Source organism: Cottoperca gobio, chromosome 17 (assembly GCF_900634415.1).
Source record: "Cottoperca gobio chromosome 17, fCotGob3.1, whole genome shotgun sequence".
NCBI classification, from domain to species: domain Eukaryota; kingdom Metazoa; phylum Chordata; class Actinopteri; order Perciformes; family Bovichtidae; genus Cottoperca; species Cottoperca gobio.
This window is the reverse complement of record NC_041371.1, coordinates 20,834,012-20,857,313: the sequence shown is the minus strand read 5'-3', so window position 1 is coordinate 20,857,313 and position 23,302 is coordinate 20,834,012. Positions and strand designations below refer to the sequence as shown.

The following is a 23,302-nucleotide window of genomic DNA, read 5'->3' as shown; positions in this document are numbered from 1 at the left end:
TGGCCAAACTGTGGAATTCCAACTTCCGGGTCCGTCACGTCATGGTCCAAAAATACTTTACCCATAGTCTTACATTGGGAAAGAGACATCTGTAAATCGGGATATTTTTTGAGGTAAATGAACCTTCCAGTGCGAACACTTGAATAGCCCTAGTTTAAATGATTAAATCCTAAAGTAAGGAAGGTCTTAAAGGAAATGCTAGTGCACATGCGCTATTGGCCTATGTATGCGGAAGATTGACGGAAGACCTGAGTATTTTTATCTCTCGGCAGTTGAGCTCGAGCCATTTTTGCTTCATGCGCCACTGAGAGACTTTCGTAGGACTGAACGGGCCTCCAGCGCTGTAGATCCCTTTATACAACAGACAAACTGACGTCTCATAGCCTGCAGCCTGTGATCAATTATACTGTTTCAATTCAACTGGAATTAATTGTTGAGTGGATATTAAATAGTTTTAACTATATCTATATTCTATTTGATGATTGTGAACAAGTAGAACAAGCTATAAGCTTTACAAGCTACAGGTTACAAGCTCTAATCTTGTCTCCCACACAGTGGATGTTCAAGTCCTGAACAAGTATTTTCTCCTAATATAACTTGTAACCCCACATAATAATACATTGTTAATGACATGCCTCTTGCCTTTGGAAAGGTAAGCTAGTTAGCCTGGAATGCTTACGTTTGTGGCAATGCTGAGCAGATAAAGACTCAGTTTAATCACTTCCTTACACTTTTGCTTTGCATCTTTGGTAAAGGTTAGTTGGTTAGAAAGAGACACCAACCTCCAAATTCTTTAGTTACCGAGTGTGAGTCTTACTACAACCCTATGACCAACATTTCAGCACAGGCTATGGAGACATCCAGATCTTGTCAGGCCTGCCATGCCTAGTTGGTCTAAACTATGTTTGTACAATCGCTGTTAAGGAAAGGGGTTTAACGAATTGTCAACTGTCTCTTTTTTGCATTCAATAACAAGTATTTTTATCACTGCGTATCTCAGCACTTTGTCCACTTACTGCACGTTGAGCCTTCAGCCCAGTTTCCTTTCAGGCAAATGATTTTTTTGTCAGCGTCTGCTCCCTCTGCAATATATCCACCTTCACATTCATACTTCACTTCTGCATCTGCAGCAAACACCTCCTGGTATCCCTGATGGATGATCACAGCATGGGGGATTTTAGGGGGCGCATCACATGCTTCGATACTTTCTGTGAAAATAAGCACATTTGTCATTAAAGGCTACTTGGTTGGCTTGATTGGTGTAGCTGGTGAGAATTCAAATGTAATAATTAGTTATATTCATTTTACAGCTTACTGACACAGAACATGTGACGGACTTACTCTGACAGACCGGCACAGAGAACCAGGTTCCATTTATACATCTGGCTGTGGCGTCCTGGTCCTTGTGTTCATATCCTTTGTCACATTTGATCCTGATTTTGATCCCAGCCTTATACCAACCACTTGTGCTGTCTGTGTATTTTGCATTGGGTATATCTGGTAGAATGCAGTTATTTTTTTCTGGGGGGGAAGAAGAAAGTAGGAACAAAGTGTTGCACACTATATGCATTTCTCTTTTATTCAGTTGACGCTTAATTTTTTCCATTTTTTTAGAACATTTTCTCGAAGGATTTATTAAAATGAACAAATATCCTAAAGCTTACACCCAATTTCCGTGTCTTTTTTATCCTTAGATTTACATTTAGTTAGGTTCAACATTGAACAGTATCATTCAGTAATATAATAACGTAACGTGTTTACTTTACAGTGTCATACAGCGACAGATGGAGGACTTCATCCTTTTGCAGCATTTAAACATTAATTAAAAATAACGTTTTCCAAGGGGCATTAAAGAGAAAACATGAGAGGTGACACAGTCTACACTGAATAACACTTCTGCAGGCTTTCAGTGTCTTATTCAAACAAACCAGCGGAGATATCATAGAACACGTACCTATACATTGTGGTTTATGAGACCATTTGCCATTTAGACATGTGCTTGTCCCCCACCAGCCCTCCACTGCAGGTTTACTTCCGTTATCACAGGCATAAGTGAGCGTTTGTTCATGAGTGTAGTCTTCTTGTTCAGGGACCAAATAACCAGCATTCAGACTGGGAGCATGACATGGCTCAGTTGCACTTTGTGCTGAAACAGTGATAAGTAAGAGAGAACTCTAGTGAAATGCTTAAAGAATTAGATTAGATTAAACATCATTTAATGTTCTTACCATGCAGCACTTCTGGAAACCAGACCAGAAGAACAAATCCAAGATATCTCACGCACATTTTGTCAGTAATTAAAATACTGCACGACAAAGCAGAGCGAAGAGCCCACATCCGAACAAGTTAAGAATTATTCGGGGGAATTCCCCAAAAAGTTAGTAAATGTGTAACTTTGACTCTGACATCACGCTGTTGCTCTGAAGCCAACACACTGATCAAATGTTACAAAGACATACTGCGTGTTCTCAGAGATACATGTGGGATATATATGGAAGCTTACTTCTATAAAATACACAACGCCTATTAGTAGTTTTGTTTTCATAAAATGACTCATTTAAAATGATGAAGAAGTTTCTCATAACGATGTGATAGTAAATCAGAGTTATGACAAAAACACAAGGTAATATTTGTATGACAGTACCGCATTATAATCAGTTGTATGAGAAAGTAAGGCTGTCACAATATCAGATTTTAACGACAGGATTATCGCAATATATATATATATATATTTATTTTTGGCAAATTAATTAAATGAATGTATTGCATTTTTTTATATTATGTATTTGGTCAATACAGGTATATCGCGACACCCCTATAAGAAAGTTATATTAGTACTAAAGGATTTATGATATTGTCTCCATATTGTGATAATATCAACAATACTTTAATCTGATTACAAAGTCAAAGATGCTACTTCACATTTGGTGCTTTAAGGCTTTAAGTTTAAGTGTGAGATGTTCCAGCAGCATCCTGCAGTGTTTGTTTGCACAGAATAGCAAATAACTTCATTTGTTTTGAGCCAACATTTCAAAATGATTTCCCGGACTCCTGTGATCAGAGGTCAGCATTATGAAACACCAAACACAGAGGGCCAAAGGCTGCAATACCCGAGTGAAACATTTTGATCAAAAAACTAAAAACAGGCAAGGAACCATCTTTCATATCATGTATTAAAATAACTTCTCTTGACGTTGAGGATTATGATTTGATCATACAGTTATGAATGTAAAATATAATGTAAAATCCTTTTACGTTTGTTCAATTTGCTTTGTATTTTATTAGGGGGCGATTGGAGAATTCATTTGACGACACCATGAATTACTTAAAACACTTATTTTTACACGTTTGTAAATATTATTTATATTTGTCGACAATATTGAGACTAATTTCTCTCCACAGGAAGAATTCAGAGACCTTTTCCAAACCGTTTAGATTGTATTAAAAGGAAAAGACAACATTTCAACAAAAATTCAGTTTTTTGTGCCCAAATATAATTATTGTGATTCTAAGATTTATTGAGTTTTATACAATTTGATATTTATCTTGTTCTTTACAGATTTACAAAAAGTTATGAAAAAAAGGGATTAAAAAAATGTAAACATCAAGTTAAAAGTGCTTCATGCAGAAGAATATATGTATATATGTAGTATAAATATTAAGAAGAATAGTACACATGTAGTATATATATTAAGAAGAATAGTACACATGTAGTATATATATTAAGAAGAATAGTACACATGTAGTATAGATATTAAGAATAGTACATATGTAGTATAAATATTAAGAAGAATAGTACACATGTAGTATAAATATTAAGAAGAATAGTACATATGTAGTATAGATATTAAGAAGAATAGTAAACATGTAGTATAAATATTAAGAAGAATAGTACATATGTAGTATAAATATTAAGAAGAATAGTACATATGTAGTATAGATATTAAGAAGAATAGTACACATGTAGTATAAATATTAAGAAGAATAGTACACATGTAGTATAGATATTAAGAAGAATAGTACAAATGTAGTATAGATATTAAGAAGAATAGTACACATTTAGTATAAAAATTAAGAAGAATAGTACATATGTAGTATAAATATTAAGAAGAATAGTACACATGTAGTATAAATATTAAGAATAGTACACATGTAGTATAAATCTTAAGAATAGTACACATGTAGTGTAAATATTAAGAAGAATAGTACATATGTAGTATAGATATTAAGAATAGTACACATGTAGTATAAATATTAAGAAGAATAGTACATATGTAGTATAAATATTAAGAAGAATAGTACATATGTAGTATAAATATTAAGAAGAATAGTACACATGTAGTATAGATATTAAGAAGAATAGTACACATGTAGTATAAATATTAAGAAGAATAGTACACATGTAGTATGAATATTAAGAAGAATAATACACATGTAGTATAAATATTGAGAAGAATAGTACATATGTAGTATAAATATTAAGAAGAATAATACACATGTAGTATAGATATTAAGAAGAATAGTACACATGTAGTATAGATATTAAGAAGAATAGTACACATGCAGTATAAATATTAAGAAGAATAGTACACAAGTAGTATAAATATTAAGAAGAATAGTACACATGTAGTATAAATATTAAGAAGAATAGTACACATGTAGTATATATATTAAGAAGAATAGTACACATGTAGTATAGATATTAAGAATAGTACATATGTAGTATAAATATTAAGAAGAATAGTACACATGTAGTATAGATATTAAGAAGAATACTACACATGTAGTATACATATTAAGAAGAATAGTAAACATGTAGTATAAATATTAAGAAGAATAGTACACATGTAGTGTAGATATTAAGAAGAATAGTACACATGTAGTATATATATTAAGAAGAATAGTACACATGTAGAATAGATATTAAGAAGAATAGTACACATGTAGTATAAATATTAAGAAGAATAGTACATATGTAGTATAAATATTAAGAAGAATAGTACACATGTAGTATAAATATTAAGAAGAATAGTACACATGTAGTATAGATATTAAGAAGAATAGTACACATGTAGTATAAATATTAAGAAGAATAGTACATATGTAGTATAGATATTAGGAAGAATAGTACACATGTAGTATAAATATTAAGAAGAATAGTACATATGTAGTATAAATATTAAGAAGAATAGTACATATGTAGTATAGATATTAAGAAGAATAGTACACATGTAGTATAGATATTAAGAAGAATAGTACACATGTAGTATAGATATTAAGAAGAATAGTACATATGTAGTAATATTAGAAGAATAGTACACATGTAGTATAAATATTAAGAAGAATAGTACACATGTAGTATAGATATTACGAAGAATAGTACACATGTAGTATAAATATTAAGAAGAATAGTAAACATGTAGTATAGATCTTAAGAATAATACACATGTAGTATAAATATTAAGACGAATAGTACATATGTAGTATAAATATTAAGAAGAATAGTACACATGTAGTATAAATATTAAGAAGAATAGTACACATGTAGTATAAATATTAAGAAGAATAGTACACATGTAGTATATATATTAAGAAGAATAGTACACATGTAGTATAGATATTAAGAATAGTACATATGTAGTATAAATATTAAGAAGAATAGTACACATGTAGTATAGATATTAAGAAGAATACTACACATGTAGTATACATATTAAGAAGAATAGTAAACATGTAGTATAAATATTAAGAAGAATAGTACACATGTAGTGTAGATATTAAGAAGAATAGTACACATGTAGTATATATATTAAGAAGAATAGTACACATGTAGAATAGATATTAAGAAGAATAGTACACATGTAGTATAAATATTAAGAAGAATAGTACATATGTAGTATAAATATTAAGAAGAATAGTACACATGTAGTATAAATATTAAGAAGAATAGTACACATGTAGTATAGATATTAAGAAGAATAGTACACATGTAGTATAAATATTAAGAAGAATAGTACATATGTAGTATAGATATTAAGAAGAATAGTACACATGTAGTATAAATATTAAGAAGAATAGTACATATGTAGTATAAATATTAAGAAGAATAGTACATATGTAGTATAGATATTAAGAAGAATAGTACACATGTAGTATAGATATTAAGAAGAATAGTACACATGTAGTATAGATATTAAGAAGAATAGTACATATGTAGTATAAATATTAAGAAGAATAGTACACATGTAGTATAAATATTAAGAAGAATAGTACACATGTAGTATAGATATTACGAAGAATAGTACACATGTAGTATAAATATTAAGAAGAATAGTAAACATGTAGTATAGATCTTAAGAATAATACACATGTAGTATAAATATTAAGACGAATAGTACATATGTAGTATAAATATTAAGAAGAATAGTACACATGTAGTATAAATATTAAGAAGAATAGTACACATGTAGTATAGATATTACGAAGAATAGTACACATGTAGTATAAATATTAAGAAGAATAGTAAACATGTAGTATAGATCTTAAGAATAGTACACATGTAGTATAAATATTAAGAAGAATAGTACATATGTAGTATAGATATTAAGAATAGTATATATGTAATATAAATATTAAGAAGAATAGTACACATGTAGTATAAATATTAAGAAGAATAGTACACATGTAGTATAAATATTAAGAAGAATAATACACATGTAGTATAAATATTGAGAAGAATAGTACATATGTAGTATAAATATTAAGAAGAATAGTACACATGTAGTATAGATATTAAGAAGAATACTACACATTTAGTATAAATATTAAGAAGAATAATACACATGTAGTATAAATATTAAGAAGAATAGTACACATGTAGTATAAATATTAAGAAGAAAAGTACACATGTAGTATAGATATTAAAAAGAAAAATACACATGTAGTATAAATATTAAGAAGAATAGTACATATATAGTATAAATATTAAGAAGAATAGTACCATGTAGTATAGATATTAAGAATAGTACATATGTAGTATAAATATTAAGAAGAATAGTACACATGTAGTATAGATATTAAGAAGAATAGTACACATGTAGTATAAATATTAAGAAGAATAGTACCATGTAGTATAGATATTAAGAAGAATAGTACATATGTAGTATAGATATTAAGAAGAATAGTACAACATTAGTATAACAATTAAGAAGAATAGTACATATGTAGTATAGATATTAAGAAGAATAGTACACATTTAGTATAAAAATTAAGAAGAATAGTACATATGTAGTATAAATATTAAGAAGAATAGTACACATGTAGTATAGATATTAAGAATAGTACATATGTAGTATAAAAATTAAGAAGAATAGTACACATGTAGTATAAATATTAAGAAGAATAGTACTAATGTAGCATAAATATTAAGAAGAATAGTACATATGTAGTATAAATATTAAGAAGAATAGTACACATGTAGTATAAATATTAAGAAGAATAGTACACATGTAGTATAAATATTAAGAAGAATAGTAAACATGTAGTATAGATATTAAGACGAATAGTACATATGTAGTATAAATATTAAGAAGAATAATACACATGTAGTATAAATATTAAGACGAATAGTATATATGTAGTATAAATATTAAGAAGAATAGTACACATGTAGTATAGATATTAAGAATAGTACATATGTAGTATAAATATTAAGAAGAATAGTACACATGTAGCATAGATATTAAGAAGAATAGTACATATGTAGTATAAATATTAAGAAGAATACTACACATGTAGTATACATATTAAGAAGAATAGTAAACATGTAGTATAAATATTAAGAAGAATAGTACACATGTAGCATAAATATTAAGAAGAATAGTACATATGTAGTATAAATATTAAGAAGAATAGTACACATGTAGTAAAGATATTAAGAAGAATAGTACACATGTAGTATAAATATTAAGAAGAATAGTAAACATGTAGTATAGATATTAAGACGAATAGTACATATGTAGTATAAATATTAAGAAGAATAATACACATGTAGTATAGATATTAAGAATAGTACATATGTAGTATAAATATTAAGAAGAATAGTACACATGTAGTATAAATATTAAGAAGAATAGTACATATGTAGTATAAATATTAAGAAGAATAGTACACATGTAGTATAGATATTAAGACGAATAGTACATATGTAGTATAAATATTAAGAAGATAAGTATAAATATTAAGAAGAATAATACACATGTAGTATAAATATTAAGACGAATAGTACATATGTAGTATAAATATTAAGAAGAATAGTACACATGTAGTATAAATATTAAGAAGAATAGTACACATGTAGTATAGATATTAAGAAGAATAGTACACATGTAGTATAAATATTAAGAAGAATAGTACACATGTAGTATAGATCTTAAGAATAGTACACATGTAGTATAAATATTAAGAAGAATAGTACATATGTAGTATAGATATTAAGAATAGTATATATGTAATATAAATATTAAGAAGAATAGTACACATGTAGTATAAATATTAAGAAGAATAGTACACATGTAGTATAAATATTAAGAATAATAATACACATGTAGTATAAATATTGAGAAGAATAGTACATATGTAGTATAAATATTAAGAAGAATAGTACACATGTAGTATAGATATTAAGAAGAATAGTACACATGCAGTATAAATATTAAGAAGAATAGTACATATGTAGTATAGATATTAAGAAGAATAGTACACATGTAGTATAAATATTAAGATGAATAGTACACATGTAGTATAAATATTAAGAAGAATATTGCATATGTAGTATAGATATTAAGAAGAATAGTACACATGTAGTATACATATTAAGAAGAATAGTGCATATGTAGTATAGATATTAAGAAGAATAGTACACATGTAGTATAGATATTAAGAAGAAAAGTACACATGTAGTATAGATATTAAAAAGAAAGATACACATGTAGTATAAATATTAAGAAGAATAGTACATATGTAGTATAAATATTAAGAAGAATAGTACACATGTAGTATAGATATTAAGAAGAATACTACACATGTAGTATACATATTAAGAAGAATAGTAAACATGTAGTATAAATATTAAGAAGAATAGTACACATGTAGCATAAATATTAAGAAGAATAGTACACATGTAGTAAAGATATTAAGAAGAATAGTACACATGTAGTATAAATTAAGAAGAATAGTACACATGTAGTATAAATATTAAGAAGAATAGTACATATGTAGTATAAATATTAAGAAGAATAGTACACATGTAGTATAGATATTAAGAAGAATACTACACATGTAGTATAAATATTAAGAAGAATAATACACATGTAGTATAAATATTAAGAAGAATAGTACACATGTAGTATAGATATTAAGAAGAAAAGTACACATGTAGTATAGATATTAAAAAGAAAAATACACATGTAGTATAAATATTAAGAAGAATAGTACATATGTAGTATAAAATATTAAGAAGAATAGTACACATGTAGTATAGATATTAAGAATAGTACATATGTAGTATAAATATTAAGAAGAATAGTACACATGTAGTATAGATATTAAGAAGAATAGTACACATGTAGTATAAATATTAAGAAGAATAGTACACATGTAGTATAGATATTAAGAAGAATAGTACATATGTAGTATAGATATTAAGAAGAATAGTACACATTTAGTATAAAAATTAAGAAGAATAGTACATATGTAGTATAAATATTAAGAAGAATAGTACACATGTAGTATAGATATTAAGAATAGTACATATGTAGTATAAATATTAAGAAGAATAGTACACATGTAGTATAAATATTAAGAAGAATAGTACTAATGTAGCATAAATATTAAGAAGAATAGTACATATGTAGTATAAATTTAAGAGAATAGTCACATTAGTATAAATATAAGAATAAAGTACACATGTAGTATAAATATTAAGAAGAATAGTACACTTTAATATAATATTAAGAAGAATAGTAACATGTAGTATATATTAAGACGAATAGTACATATGTAGTATAAATATTAAGAAGAATAATAACACTTATTAATAAATATTAAGACGAATAGTACATATGTAGTATAAATATTAAGAAGTAGTACACATGTAGTATAGATATTAAGAATAGTACATATGTGTATAAATATTAAGAAGAATAGTACACATGTAGCATAGATATTAAGAGAATAGTACTATGTAGTATAAATATTAAAAAATACTACACATGTAGTATACATATTAAGAAGAATAGTAAACATGTAGTATAAAATATTAAGAGAATAGTACACATGTAGCATAAATATTAAGAAGAATAGTACATGTAGTATAAATTGTAGTATAAGATAGTAAAACATGTACTAGTAAGATATTAGACGAATAGTACACATGTAGTATAAATATTAAGAAGAATAGTAAACATGTAGTATAGATATTAAGACGATAGTACATATGTAGTATAAATATTAAGAAGAATAATACACATGTAGTATAGATATTAAGAATAGTACATATGTAGTATAAATATTAAGAAGAATAGTACCATGTAGTATAAATATTAAGAAGAATAGTACATATGTAGTATAAATATTAAGAAGAATAGTACACTGTAGTATAGATATTAAGACGAATAGTACATATGTAGTATAATATTAAGAAGAATAATACATAGTAGTATAAATTTAAGAAGAATAATACACATGTAGTATAATTATTAAGACGAATAGTACATAGGTAGTATAAATATTAAGAAGAATAGTACACATGTAGTATAAATATTAAGAAGAATAGTACACATGTAGTATAGATATTAAGAAAGAATAGTACACATGTAGTATAAATATTAGAGAATAGTACACATGTAGTATAGATCTTAAGAATAGTACACATGTAGTAAATATTAAGAAAATAGTACATATTAGTTAATATTAGAAATAGTATATATGTAAATATAATATTAAGAAGAATAGTACACATGTAGTATAAATATTAAGAAGAATAGTAACATGTAGTATAAATATTAAGAATAATACACATGTAGTATAATATTGAGAAGAATAGTACATATATGTAGTATAAATTAAGAAAATAGTACACATGTAGTATATATTAAGACAGAATAGTACACATAGTATAAATTTAAGAAGAATAGTACAACATGTAGTATAAATATTAAGAAATAGTACACATGTAGTAAATATTAAGAAATAGTACACATGTAGTATAGATATAATAAGAATAGTACACATGTAGTATAAATATTAAGAGAATAGTCACATGTAGTATAAATATTAAGAAGAAATATGCAATATGTAGTATAAGATATTAAGAAGAATAGTACAACAAAAATGTAGTATAAATATTAAAAGAATAGTCATCTGTAGTTATAATATTAAGAAGAATAGTACAAAGAAAATGAGTAATAGAATATTAAGAAGAAAGAATAATCAACACATGTAGTATAGATATTAAGAAAGAATAAATAACACTTAAGTATAAATATTAAGAAGAAGAATAGTAACATATGTAGTATAATATTTTAAGAAGAATAGTACACATGTAGTATAATATTAAGAAAAGACATGTACCGACTACAAGCATGTAGTATCACTCCACCCACATATTACTAACTCTCGTACACTTGTAGTATGAAATAAATTCCTACACCTCTGTCACTAGTCCACACATTACCCGCACCCCCATTTCAAATGCCTACAATCTTCCGGGGAAGAGAAATATTACCACCCACCCAGCTGTTAGTAAATATACTTACATTCCGAAGACTATTTCCCACACAAACACAACCCGCCCAGGCCCAACAGCACCTTGGTAGTATAACTATTACAAGCAGAATATTAAACCAAAATGGTTAGTATAAGAAATATTAAGAAAATTATTAGTAGATATTACTTATGCCCGCTTAGGCCGCCTCCTCGTTCTATGGTTCGTCTCCTCGTACGACGACTACTACATCCCCATGTCTCGATATCTTAAGAATCGAGTGCCCTCTTTTTTGCATAATATTAAGACATGGCTCCACATGTATCTACATCTTACGAAGAATCGTAGCAGTATTGTAGTATAAATAATAGAAATGGCGTACACATGTAGTATAAAGTAAGACAATGTCGGTCGCACTGTAAGTTATAGGCATGCATAAGAAGCATAATGCCCTGGTCTATAAATCGGAGGTTAGAAGGAATACTACACATTAGTATGCATATTGAAAAAATCATATGTAAGTAAAATAAGTACGAAGAATAGTACCCCTGTAGTATCAGGATATAAGAAGAATACTACCCATGTAGGTATAAATATTAAGGGGAAGAAAATACACATGTAGGATACGCGGGTATTAAAAGTAGTAACACATGGTAGTATAAAATATTAAAGAAAAGTACACATAGTTAAATATTACGAAGAAAGGGGCACTGGTAGTATACCCACTTCTGCACGTTGGGGTCTATCTTTGCCTCGTCATACTTCAAATGAAAGGCTCGAACTGGAGGGGAACATGCACGCATACATTTATATGGATGAATCCGGGTCGAGGCTGAAGTAAACAAGCCGTCGTCAGTGCGTTGGCGCCTCACTTATAAAACCTCAATTAAATATTTGCATTTGATGGCGTGCCTGCAATGGCCCGACTAAACTGCTAAAGATCGGTGTCTGCTGCGTGGTGCCACACGCACACATTTCATGACAAAAATGTACTTTCATAATTCCATGCATTGAAGAATTTTATCAAAAAAAAGGACCAGTGTGTAGTATTTAGGGGATCTATTAGCAGAAAAATAATATTCATAACTATCTTTGTAAAATCACTCGAAACTAAGAAGCTGTCATTCCCAATTTTAAACTTATTTTATATTTTTAGTTTATAAAAATATCTGAATTGTTTTGGGAAAAGGTTTGTGGGCGCTTCTTGAAAACTTGAAGGTTTTTCCATTTAAAACTGTGTGATTTTACATTATCACTACTAGATAATGCCCAAAATGCTTAAGACTAAACTTACTATGGGTAATTATTTGTATCACATTGCCTGAACATTTAAACACTTCAGGTGAAGCGTCTGTGTGAAATCATATTCTGTTAGTCAAATGAGCAGATTCAGAACACTTTGAAATAATGTTCCATTAATTATATTTGTTCACAAACAATACTTCTACAATACATCGCATCAATACAGCATCATAGAAAACGGAGCGTCTGTATTTTTGACTGTATTGAAAAATTATACTGTTGCTCAAGCCTAATGCCCAGTTACAAGTATGGTAACAATTTCTAAAAGAACTTTAAAGTCTGTATTGCTTACTTTTGGCGAAAATGTCGACAGGAGATCCATCAGGCAGCAGCCACGGCCAGCCTTTGAACTGCCAGGCAGGACCCTGCACGAACACAGCCACCACTCGATCCCTGTTGTTACATCATACCAAGGCATTATCATCAATGTGACATTATGAGTTGTTTAATGCCCTTTGTACTGTATGGTTTGTGTGCTGAGGGTTGACATTTAATTTAAAAGATCCACTGCTTGATATAATACGAGGCAAGGTGTGGACGACCCTGGTGCAACACACACCATGATGACCAGATGAAAAGGCCCTGCTCTCCTAGAACGAATGTGCCAAAATAAAGAAAGTCGTTGTAGTGCAGGGCACACCTTAATAGAAAGTATCATGACAACCAATATTTTAATCCTCACCAATCCTGTGGAGCCAGTTTGAGCGGCTGATCGATGATCCGGTACGGCACAGTGACACTCAGAGTTGTGCCACCAGGCTGGATCTGGTCTTTGCGTCTCTGAAGCAGAACCTCATTATCACGCTGGATGCCCTGCTTCTTCTTCTCTTCTGGCGTGACAAACCTTGTACAAACGTAAGTAATACTACTACTTTATCTCATTTACAGAAACTTAACACACTTGCTTACAAGGCCTTGAAAAACAATTTTTTTCAAATCTGCTTTGGTTCCAACATTTTGATAAAAGGATATCTATTATATATTTTTTCCAGCCTGGTCTGCGTAATGTCATTTCGTAATCTGTAATAAGCATGTTAGATGAAACGAACATGAAACGAAAATGTTAATTTCTCTCGGTTCATGGAAATGCGACAGCCAGCAGACTGAAAGAAGATAAACACAAAACGAGCAACAGGTGTGTCCACTTACTTTAGATCCTGCAGGAGTTCCTTAGCGTTGAGCATTGTGATGAGTGAGGTGGTGGCAGCGGGGATGATGACGATGGGTGTCCGGGACCCTGATGAGAGTCATGATAAAAAGGTCTCAAAAACAGGTATCGTCCGATACAAAGTCAAATGAAATGCAGTTATATGACCAAATAGAAAGTTTGTTTATATTGCATCATGTACATTATACTGTATTTTATATAAATGCCACAAACGTAGTCTAACAGAGAGAAAGCAACGTACCTTTCTTCTGGTTCGGTGGAGGTCTGGCTTGTGAAACTAGAGGGGAAAAGAGAACACAAAAGAGTCTAAGCATAAACAGGATTATTATTATGATGATTATTATTATTATGATCATTAGGATAATTTCTTTTCAACAACAACGTTCAGTATCAGCTGGAGGACTCCACTAACTACTAAATTGCAGTAACTAGTACAAATATTAAACGCTTTAGCTGGAGGTTTAACTGAATGATTCCATAAAATTATTTACTGCAAATGGCTCGCATTAAAAATATAATCTCAAATCAAAGTCTGAGGCCACGCATAGACCATTTAATCTGCAGGAGTGGCATTCCTTTCTTTAACCCTTCTTCCTCCATGAAGTTGACCTCAAAATGTATCAGTCAACAGTCTGGACATCATGAACAACAGATGCTGTTTGGTTGTGCTCTCACACCCTAAAATGACTGACACATGCCTGCCCGACATTTAGTGACAGGCAGCGCTGGCAGGGAAACCTCCCACCAGACAGGACAGGCAGGTTACAATTAGCCCCGTGTCAGCCAGGTCAGATGATACAGAGGATACAGAGGATAATGACAGAAAGTGAGGGTGCTGTAATAATCTTTTTCTAGTTTTCTTAACAACTTTGACCTTTGACCCTTGGCAAACGTAAGAGAAAAAGGGGAACCAACTGCACATGGGACGAAAGCTGCTTTAACAGTATATACTGTAGTTTCTTTATCCAGGAGAGACTTTTCCCTGCTCTTCCAGAATGAAAATGCACAAATAGATAAGATGGGAGTAGATGTTGCACGACTTCTGGAGTTATAATATAAAACTATTTGTGTCAGTAATCGTTACCCAGTCCTTGCAGGAATTTGATTTCAGGTTCATGTCAACATAAAACACTGTTTCATCATGCACATTAAGTCCTAAAAATGGGACGTTTCAATTATGTTTTAGTAGATCTGCCCTACTTGACGGGGTACAATCTTTCCCATGAGTCTCTTCTTTGTTTTATGACAAGCAATTCAAACGTCCAGTTTTCGTGGGACTCAGTGGTTGCCAATAAACTTTCACTTCCACTTGTACACTCCAATACAGGCCTTTAAAAACAAAAACAAATGAGCATTGTGCAAACTTAACACTGTGTGTAGCCATATGCTTAAATGTAAGTAGGCAACACCAACCTGGACGAGGGACAGGCTGCAGGGCGGGGGTCTGGGCCTTACGAGCAGATGCTCCTTCCTGGAAAACACAACATCATCATATTAATGAACGTACCATTCCTTTAACAACGTAAGTGTTGGTGAATCCAACGGCCTAATCCACTATTGATTTGTTCATGCTGCTCAACACCACTCATTAAGACTTTGAGACACAGTATAAAACCATGAAAATGTAGACACTTTTTTCCCACGCTAATAAAATCTCCTTGGAAAACATGGTTATTTGCGGATAGCTGCTCACCCTCCGCTCCCTCCAGGTCACCATTGATTCCCTGAAAAGAAGCGTGTGTGTGCGTGCGTGCGTGCGTGCAAGTGGTGGATGGGGAGGACGGGGCTTTAAAAAGGAGGCCACGATTAAGGGTGACAGTCTAACATTAGTCCATCATCCAGTGACTTCCTGCAGGCTGAAGCTCACACTGACAGGAGCTACAGAAACATGCAGGCCTTGTGGAGATTGTGAAAACTACCCATCAAAATGTCCCAGAGCTTTGCGAGGTCTACAAATTGCTTTTGTTGTCTGATCGACAAGTCTAAAGCAGCAATACCTCATAGTTGAGAAGCAGGAACACACGTTTACCATTTAGCTTCTTAAATTACTTGCACGATTAATCAATTACCAAATCGTTTCAGCACAAGTTGATTTTACTCTCTGTCTTTCTCCACGACAGAAGAGACACAAAGGCGGCCATTAGCTGCTGTGCCACTGCAGATCGTCTGTGGCCACACATTATCACACCATTTACTGCTTGTTTTATTAATTATTGTATTCAATGGTGAGTGGGGGGAAGGGGAATAGATTGTTTATATTTCACATGATTGAGAGATACAACAATTTCTTCAAAAAGGCAAAGCTTCAAAGTGTTAAAAATGTAAGAGCCCCGTGTGTAGCTCCTGTTATTGTACTGAGGAGGTCCCTTGAAAAACATTATTCAAGCCATGTTTCCAGTGGGTGAATATTTTATAAGATTAATTTAGACTATCCAGCATCAGTAATTAAAATTCCAATAGAGGAGCGAATCCCATCCTGTCAACTGATGCCAGGACAGTTCCTCTGTGCCAATCAAAGCAGCTCGAATGAACGGAACATTGAGAAAGCGAAAACTCTGTGCCAAAGCTGAGGTTCGGAGGATAACATTTGCACAGTCAGCACTTTCACAATGATATAGATTAATTACAAACAACTATTACTGGGCTCCCAGGTCTGTTGAAATCCAAATAGATCTTTTCTCTTCCCATCCCACCAGCTGCACAGCCCACTGCAGGATCACGGTCAGTCACAGATGAACTGCTTGTTTGTAGCTCAGTTGCAACTTGGACTTCCTCTCCAGCACCAAGAGATGCTCTGCTCCAGAATACAGCTTTACAATACAGTTTAAAATGATTAGTGTGTGAAAAGAACCACACATCAAAGACTATCCAGGTTGACGGTAGCAATTAGTGCGTTAGCCACCACTATTAGCTTATGCCTGTGGCATTTTAAACTCTATGAATTAGCCTGGCGGCTAGTGGACTTTCCTTTTAGGGTTTCTACTGTTGCTTGCTTTAAGTCACTGCATCTCCCGACAGAACACCAGAGTTGAATTTCAGCCTGCATGCAACATTGTTTAAACAGAGAAGCTCATTTTCGTTTGTCTACTCCAGAATCAAAGTAGTGAACACATCACGGTACAATATTTCACTCCTGTTGTTTTGTGGCTTCTTTTCACATCCTCCACTGTGTTGTATTGACATTTTCAAAATATATATTTTTTAAATGGAAGAATTTTAGGTTCCATGTTCTGTGATCAATTATTCTACTTCTGTACCTTACAGCAGTCCTGCTTTTTAAAATGTTACATTGCTGGCAATTATAACAGATTGAGAAGATGTGAAACAGTTTGTACTCGACAGTCGACATGTCCTGACTTAAATAGTCCAACAGTCATGGACACGCTACATATAAGCAAATCTCCACATATACAGTGCTTCAGGCCCCCGTCACCACATATACAGTGCTTCAGGCCCCCGTCACCACATATACAGTGCTTCAGGCCCCCGTCAGAGAGGATCCAGGGACTCCAGGATGAGTAACAGATCCTTGAGTTTGAAGGTTTATCAGACGCCAAAACACTTCACAGGTTGATATTATGAGACAGGTACAACGCTGGTAAGCTAGCTAGTGCTAGTCTGGTAAACAAGCAGCCCTCTTCCACTACCACCCCCCCACCAAATATGAAAATTGCGGCAATGCCGACAACTACGGCTGATTGAGCGTAGCGGAAACATTGTTGTAATTATCTGTGTTCTAATTAGAATCTAATACAAGAGACCGACAGGACACGCATTAAAGACTGCGACTAAATGGGCTTTTGAGTTGCCCTGTCCATTGCACAATTAAGCTGCAACGTTTAACATCTTTCAAATCAGATTACACAATCCGCAAAGATTAGTGGAAGTGCCGACATGAAGGCTTCTCTCCCCTCTTACTTCACAGCACGTCAAATTTATATAATGCTATATTCCTCTTTCTGGAGAATGGGCGTGAATTCAAATAGGTCAGCAGTCCAAACCCACCGCACCCCCCTTTAACAGAGCGGGCAGCAACAGCAGCAGAGACAGCGTGACGTGGTGGGAGACCGTACTGCCACCAAGCCTAGAGCTGCCTTTCACATCAAACACACAACTCACAGCTCTACCGCCTGTTCATCTTACTCCTCCCCCGCTGCCTTCACCCTTCTAGCCCTCTTGCACACAACACAGCGACAGCACAGAGCAGAGTGACAGAGGCGGCTGAATGAGGAGTGCGAGAAGAGGAAAATGGAAACCAAAAAAAAAGGAGGAGAGAGCAGCACATGGGGGGGAGGGACGTTAACATGAGAGCATGTGAATCAAAGAGGAAGAGGAATAGAGAAAACAAGAATCAGCACGCAAATAGAGGAAATGCAGAGTCAACGGAGTGATGCAAGGCATCGTCCAGAGATGATCCTCATCTATCCACTGCTGCTTTGATATACACAATACGACAAGCAAGGGCAGTGAAAGCTCCGGCGGCTGCAGCTAACTGTTCAACCACTGACTCTCTGCTCCCTTTGGCCAGAGGCAGCACCGTTAGCATTAAGCCTCTGGGGACAATGCGCCAAGGCAGATGGAGAGACTGCAACACTGGAGCTCTGACACATGTCCTACCCACGCACACGCACAGAGACACACTTGTGCATGCATGTGGTAGACGGCTACGAGTGTCTGGAAGAGGACTACATTTTCTGGTCATTTTGAGTAACTGCTACATGTGGGTTAAAAGAAGAGGATGACTTGTCACTCGCTGTAGAGGAACTAAATGAGGACCTTAGTCGTCAAGCCGTAGCTGGATGTGATTGTGATCTGGCTATGGGCACAGTGGGAGCATTGAACAACAGGGCGATCAGTGTGTGAGGATCGTCATTCATCACATTCAGAAACGATGGATGCCAGAAAGAGTCGAGTACTTAGATTAAAGAGGGGTGAGTTTATGCTGTTGGAATGCAAACGCACATCAACACAATGCGCTGGAGAAATGATTCATGTTGCTAAATTTAATGAGCAGTTGTTATGTACCGTAGAGGATGTGATGGGTGTGCCTTTAAAAAAAAAGGAAACCGCGGTTCTATTTCTGCTGATGAATGCAAGAGAGCTAACTGAAGTCTTTTCAGGGCTTCTGTGCGATCTCACAAACCACTCTTTGTCTCGTTGGGGTCCTTTAAGAGGGTAGTGTGTAATTCAGTAAAACAGAGACTCCACTCCACTTCAGGGTGCTAGCAGCACACAAACACAGGCTTTTCTTTCTATAACTATTATTTATCTGGATGCTGTTCAAGAGCAAACTAGTGTAGAGTTGAAAAAGTGAAACAAAAAACATGACAAAGACATTTCATTAACCTAACAAACCTTTAGTAAACAATCAGTAATCATGGAGTGGCAGTAACTAACTTTACAGTGACCCGTGTGCAGAGTTGTTTGTTCAACATTAGCCTGCTGTGCAGGATAATTTTTTAATGTGACCGACAGCACAACTGATACGATTTCTGAACATCATTACAAGATTATACACAATTAGACATAACAGAAACTTTAAGTTATCATATTTTTTAATTACACACAAGAAAAACTGGGGACCATCTAGGAAACTCCGAACCTGCTCCAATCTCAAACATCGATTTATACAAAATTATATTTATATATTTCAAATTGTGAAGAAATTTCTAATTTAGATAATGTTTATGAAATGTTTATCAGCTTAGATCATACAGTTACGTGCGCATGAACATATGCTAAATTTGTTAGAAATGTTAGAAATATAAATGCGCGGCTAGCTGATTATAGAGCAAAGATAAGGCTGTGTCATCTTAGGGTCAAAAAGGCCAAGAAGACTAAGATTATCTGTTGAACAAAGAAAACCAGCTGCTTGAAACAGGCTCCATATGTAATAGGAAAGACTATTTAAATATTCACCGCAGCAGTTCACACCATTAAGTAATTCTAACTTTCTGGCAGCGACTGACAAACACAGCGGTGTAAACAACTGTGTGCACCTGCTGTAGAGACGAAAACTATTCAATACTCTGTAAGAAACGCTACCTTACTGAGTATCGAAAGGATTTATCACATTTATTACCACATTTTTGCAGTGTGAAAAAGTTCACTAGTATTTTAGCATCAAAGCGGGAAGTAAAATGGATTTTATGGCAATATTCAAGGTTAATTCACTGTAATAAATGTGCTATAAAAAATATTTACTATATTTTTGTCTGTAATCCTGCTGACAGAGACAAACCAAAGACAAAAAGCCCTCCAGAACCACAACTTCATAATACGACCACTTCATTTGTGTTACGGATCTTCACACCAGAGGACTGCTGGAAACTATCGTCAAAACCTTAACCAACAATAACATTTTTATATCAGGGATCTTACCTCTTTGGGAGCTCTAACATAGACAACAGTGACATTTTATCATCTTTATCAAACGTCAAACGTAGCAAACAGCTGCTGATCTAAACATTGAGCAGTTATGGAGCATTATATTTTCCTTCATTTGAAGTCATGTTTCTGGAAATATCTGGCTGCTAAATGCTCCACTACGTTCTCCAGCTGGTGCAGGTCACAGTCCGTTATTAGAGCTTTTTTTAAACTATAAAACAGCTGCCTGATGAGGGCTGTGAGAGTGAACCAAAAGAGTAAAGGCTTCTGGATTTTATTAAAATCAACTTTAAGAACACTGAGGAAGATTAACTTTAATATTAGCTTCAGATGAACTAAATCAGGAGGACCAGTCTACACATTGCTGACTTGTCCATTAGGAAATGTACAAATTGATCGTGGGTATTTTTGTCGCAGTCTCAGAAGCGTATCTTGTTGCTCAAATATGTCCTCTCCTCTGTCTCCTAGGCAATCACAAGACGTGCGACAATAGAGCAGCACCGCACCGTACAGCTGGCTTGTCAGACAACAACATCATTTAAATTTGCCTCCGCCGACTTGCGAGTGACCTGCCTAAACCATGCAGTGGAGACGACGCCACTGCTGTACACACACAGCTAACTTTCTCTATCTCCTCTCACTGTTGGGTCTCCTGGTCTTTCTGGTCCACCTGCATAAGCTCACAGGTATGCCATGGTGGAGAGGCCACCCTGTGGTGTACGGAGGTGAACATCATACCACCAAAGCCAAATTAAACACAAGCGCCTCAGCATGGAGATTTGTCATTGTTCCTCTGCTGACTTCCAGGGTCGATGCGAACATCAGCTCCCCTGAGGAGGAGGGCGTCTCCTCTCCTCGAGGACACTCACGTTTTGAGAACACTCTGGCAGGCAACACTAGCCATAGTGTAGAGGGAGATCTTAGTGGCACTATAACCCAAGGGCCTTTCACTTATATCATCAACGAGCCAGCCAAATGTGCAGACAGCAGACCTGCGCCATTTCTGGTGTTGCTGATAGCCACTGAGGCTCGGCAGGTGGAGGCAAGAAATGCAATAAGGCAGACATGGGGTAACGAGAGCGTGGCTCCGGCTCTGGGCTTCATCCGGCTCTTTCTGCTTGGGAAAAATGAAGGAGAGCTGGGACTTTTACAGCAAAGGATGCTGGAAGCAGAGAGCCGGAGGTATCATGATATCATTCAGCAGGACTTTTTGGATACCTACAAAAACCTGACCTTTAAGACATTGATGGGAATTAACTGGGTGGCAATTCACTGCCCACAAGCCGGCTATGTCATGAAGACAGACAGCGACATGTTCGTCAACACAGAGAACCTCATTTACAAGCTGCTCAGGCCAGAACAGCAGCTTAAAAAGAACTACTTCACAGGCAACAACATGAGGGACTTCGCACCAAACCGAAACACAAACAGCAAGTGGTACATGTCCCCTGAGTTGTACCCAGGTGAGAAGTATCCCACCTTCTGCTCTGGGACTGGGTACGTCTTCTCCGGAGACTTGGCCATGAAACTCTATCGCGCATCTCTAAGGATCCGCATCCTGCATCTGGAGGACGTGTTTGTGGGAGTATGTCTGGCCAATCTCCGGATCGAGCCGACTCCTCCGCCAAATGAGTTCCTATTCAACCACTGGCGGGTGTCTTATTCCAGCTGCAAGTACAGCCATCTGATAACATCACATGGGTTTCATCCCAATGAACTACTTAAATACTGGAATCACCTGCAGAGCAACAAACACAACGCCTGCATCAACAGATCGAGAGCGGGCAGGCCACACGTCAACAGAACGAATAAGAGAACAGCTCAATAACTGCAAAAGTTATCATTAAACTCTCCTCGTTAGATACACTAATGATTTATAGCCCATTCTGTTCTTGGCATCGAGGGATTACTCCACACTGGTAACACAAATGATGTATAACTGTTCTGTAAAACCTGGTGAAGTGCTCGATAATGATTGCCAATTTTGTACAAAAGAGATGAAAACTGTTTACATGTCAAACCACTGGAGGGTTTATGTACACAGTTATATTTTAACAATAGAACAAGCTGTGCGTTACTGTGGTCCACAAGCTATTATAATAAGCTATTGTAATTATATACATATTTTGTTTGTTTTTTTGTGTGTTTGATATATGCCGCATTACAGATAAAGGCTACTGGAAAATTAGAGTGGAAAGGGTACAGTGCAAATAAATGTTTCCACATGTTTATCAAATAGTCAATGATTACATTTAAAAAAGAAAACATGAAGCCAGCTACTATATATTTAGATGTGGCACATTGACAACAGAAGTGCGACCAGCCACTTATTATGCATCATATGACCAAAACACGAAAATGTTTTTTTTTTTTAAAGTACATAAAGGACTTAATGTAGCACAAAGATTCACCCGACAACTCCATTTCAAGGAATTACTGAGACCGACTAGCAAGCAGCTAACAGTAGATGGTGACGCAGCTCTAAAGAGGATCTGAAACATGACAAACAGGACAAAACTTTCTGTTCTGATCTCTTTGAGATATTTCTGAAAAATATGACTGTTTTACTTAATTTAGCTACTTAAAAAAGAGAATAATTGGGCGGCTTACTGATGCAGTGAGTCATCACATGGCAATAAACACAGATTACTTATCAAGCAGGACACATTGAGGTCTATGTT

At 34.0% G+C, this 23,302-nt stretch overlaps 2 protein-coding genes across 3 annotated transcripts in view; one reads left to right on the top strand and one right to left on the bottom strand.

The window, feature by feature from the left end:
• Positions 1–23,302, bottom strand: part of cdc73 (cell division cycle 73, Paf1/RNA polymerase II complex component, homolog (S. cerevisiae)) — a 33,698-nt gene that overhangs the window by 2,300 nt on the left and 8,096 nt on the right. The window contains exons 11-16 of the mRNA XM_029453399.1: positions 15,648–15,705; positions 14,476–14,511; positions 14,216–14,303; positions 13,749–13,910; positions 13,359–13,459; positions 12,487–12,545 (exon numbers count right to left, since the gene is read on the bottom strand). Coding sequence (XP_029309259.1) covers positions 12,487–12,545; positions 13,359–13,459; positions 13,749–13,910; positions 14,216–14,303; positions 14,476–14,511; positions 15,648–15,705 — 504 coding nt within the window. The remainder of the gene's footprint in view (positions 1–12,486; positions 12,546–13,358; positions 13,460–13,748; positions 13,911–14,215; positions 14,304–14,475; positions 14,512–15,647; positions 15,706–23,302) is intronic.
• On the top strand, positions 18,276–22,852 carry LOC115022198 (beta-1,3-galactosyltransferase 2-like). 2 transcript variants are annotated; one of them, XM_029453130.1, is made up of 2 exons: positions 18,276–19,165; positions 21,090–22,852. In XM_029453130.1, the coding sequence occupies exon 2, from the start codon at positions 21,202–21,204 to the stop codon at positions 22,447–22,449; it is 1,248 nt and encodes a 415-aa protein (XP_029308990.1). In that variant the 5' UTR covers positions 18,276–19,165; positions 21,090–21,201; the 3' UTR covers positions 22,450–22,852. The 2 variants fall into 2 exon arrangements, with proteins under 2 accessions (XP_029308990.1, XP_029308989.1); XM_029453129.1 differs by having other exon boundaries at positions 20,468–22,852.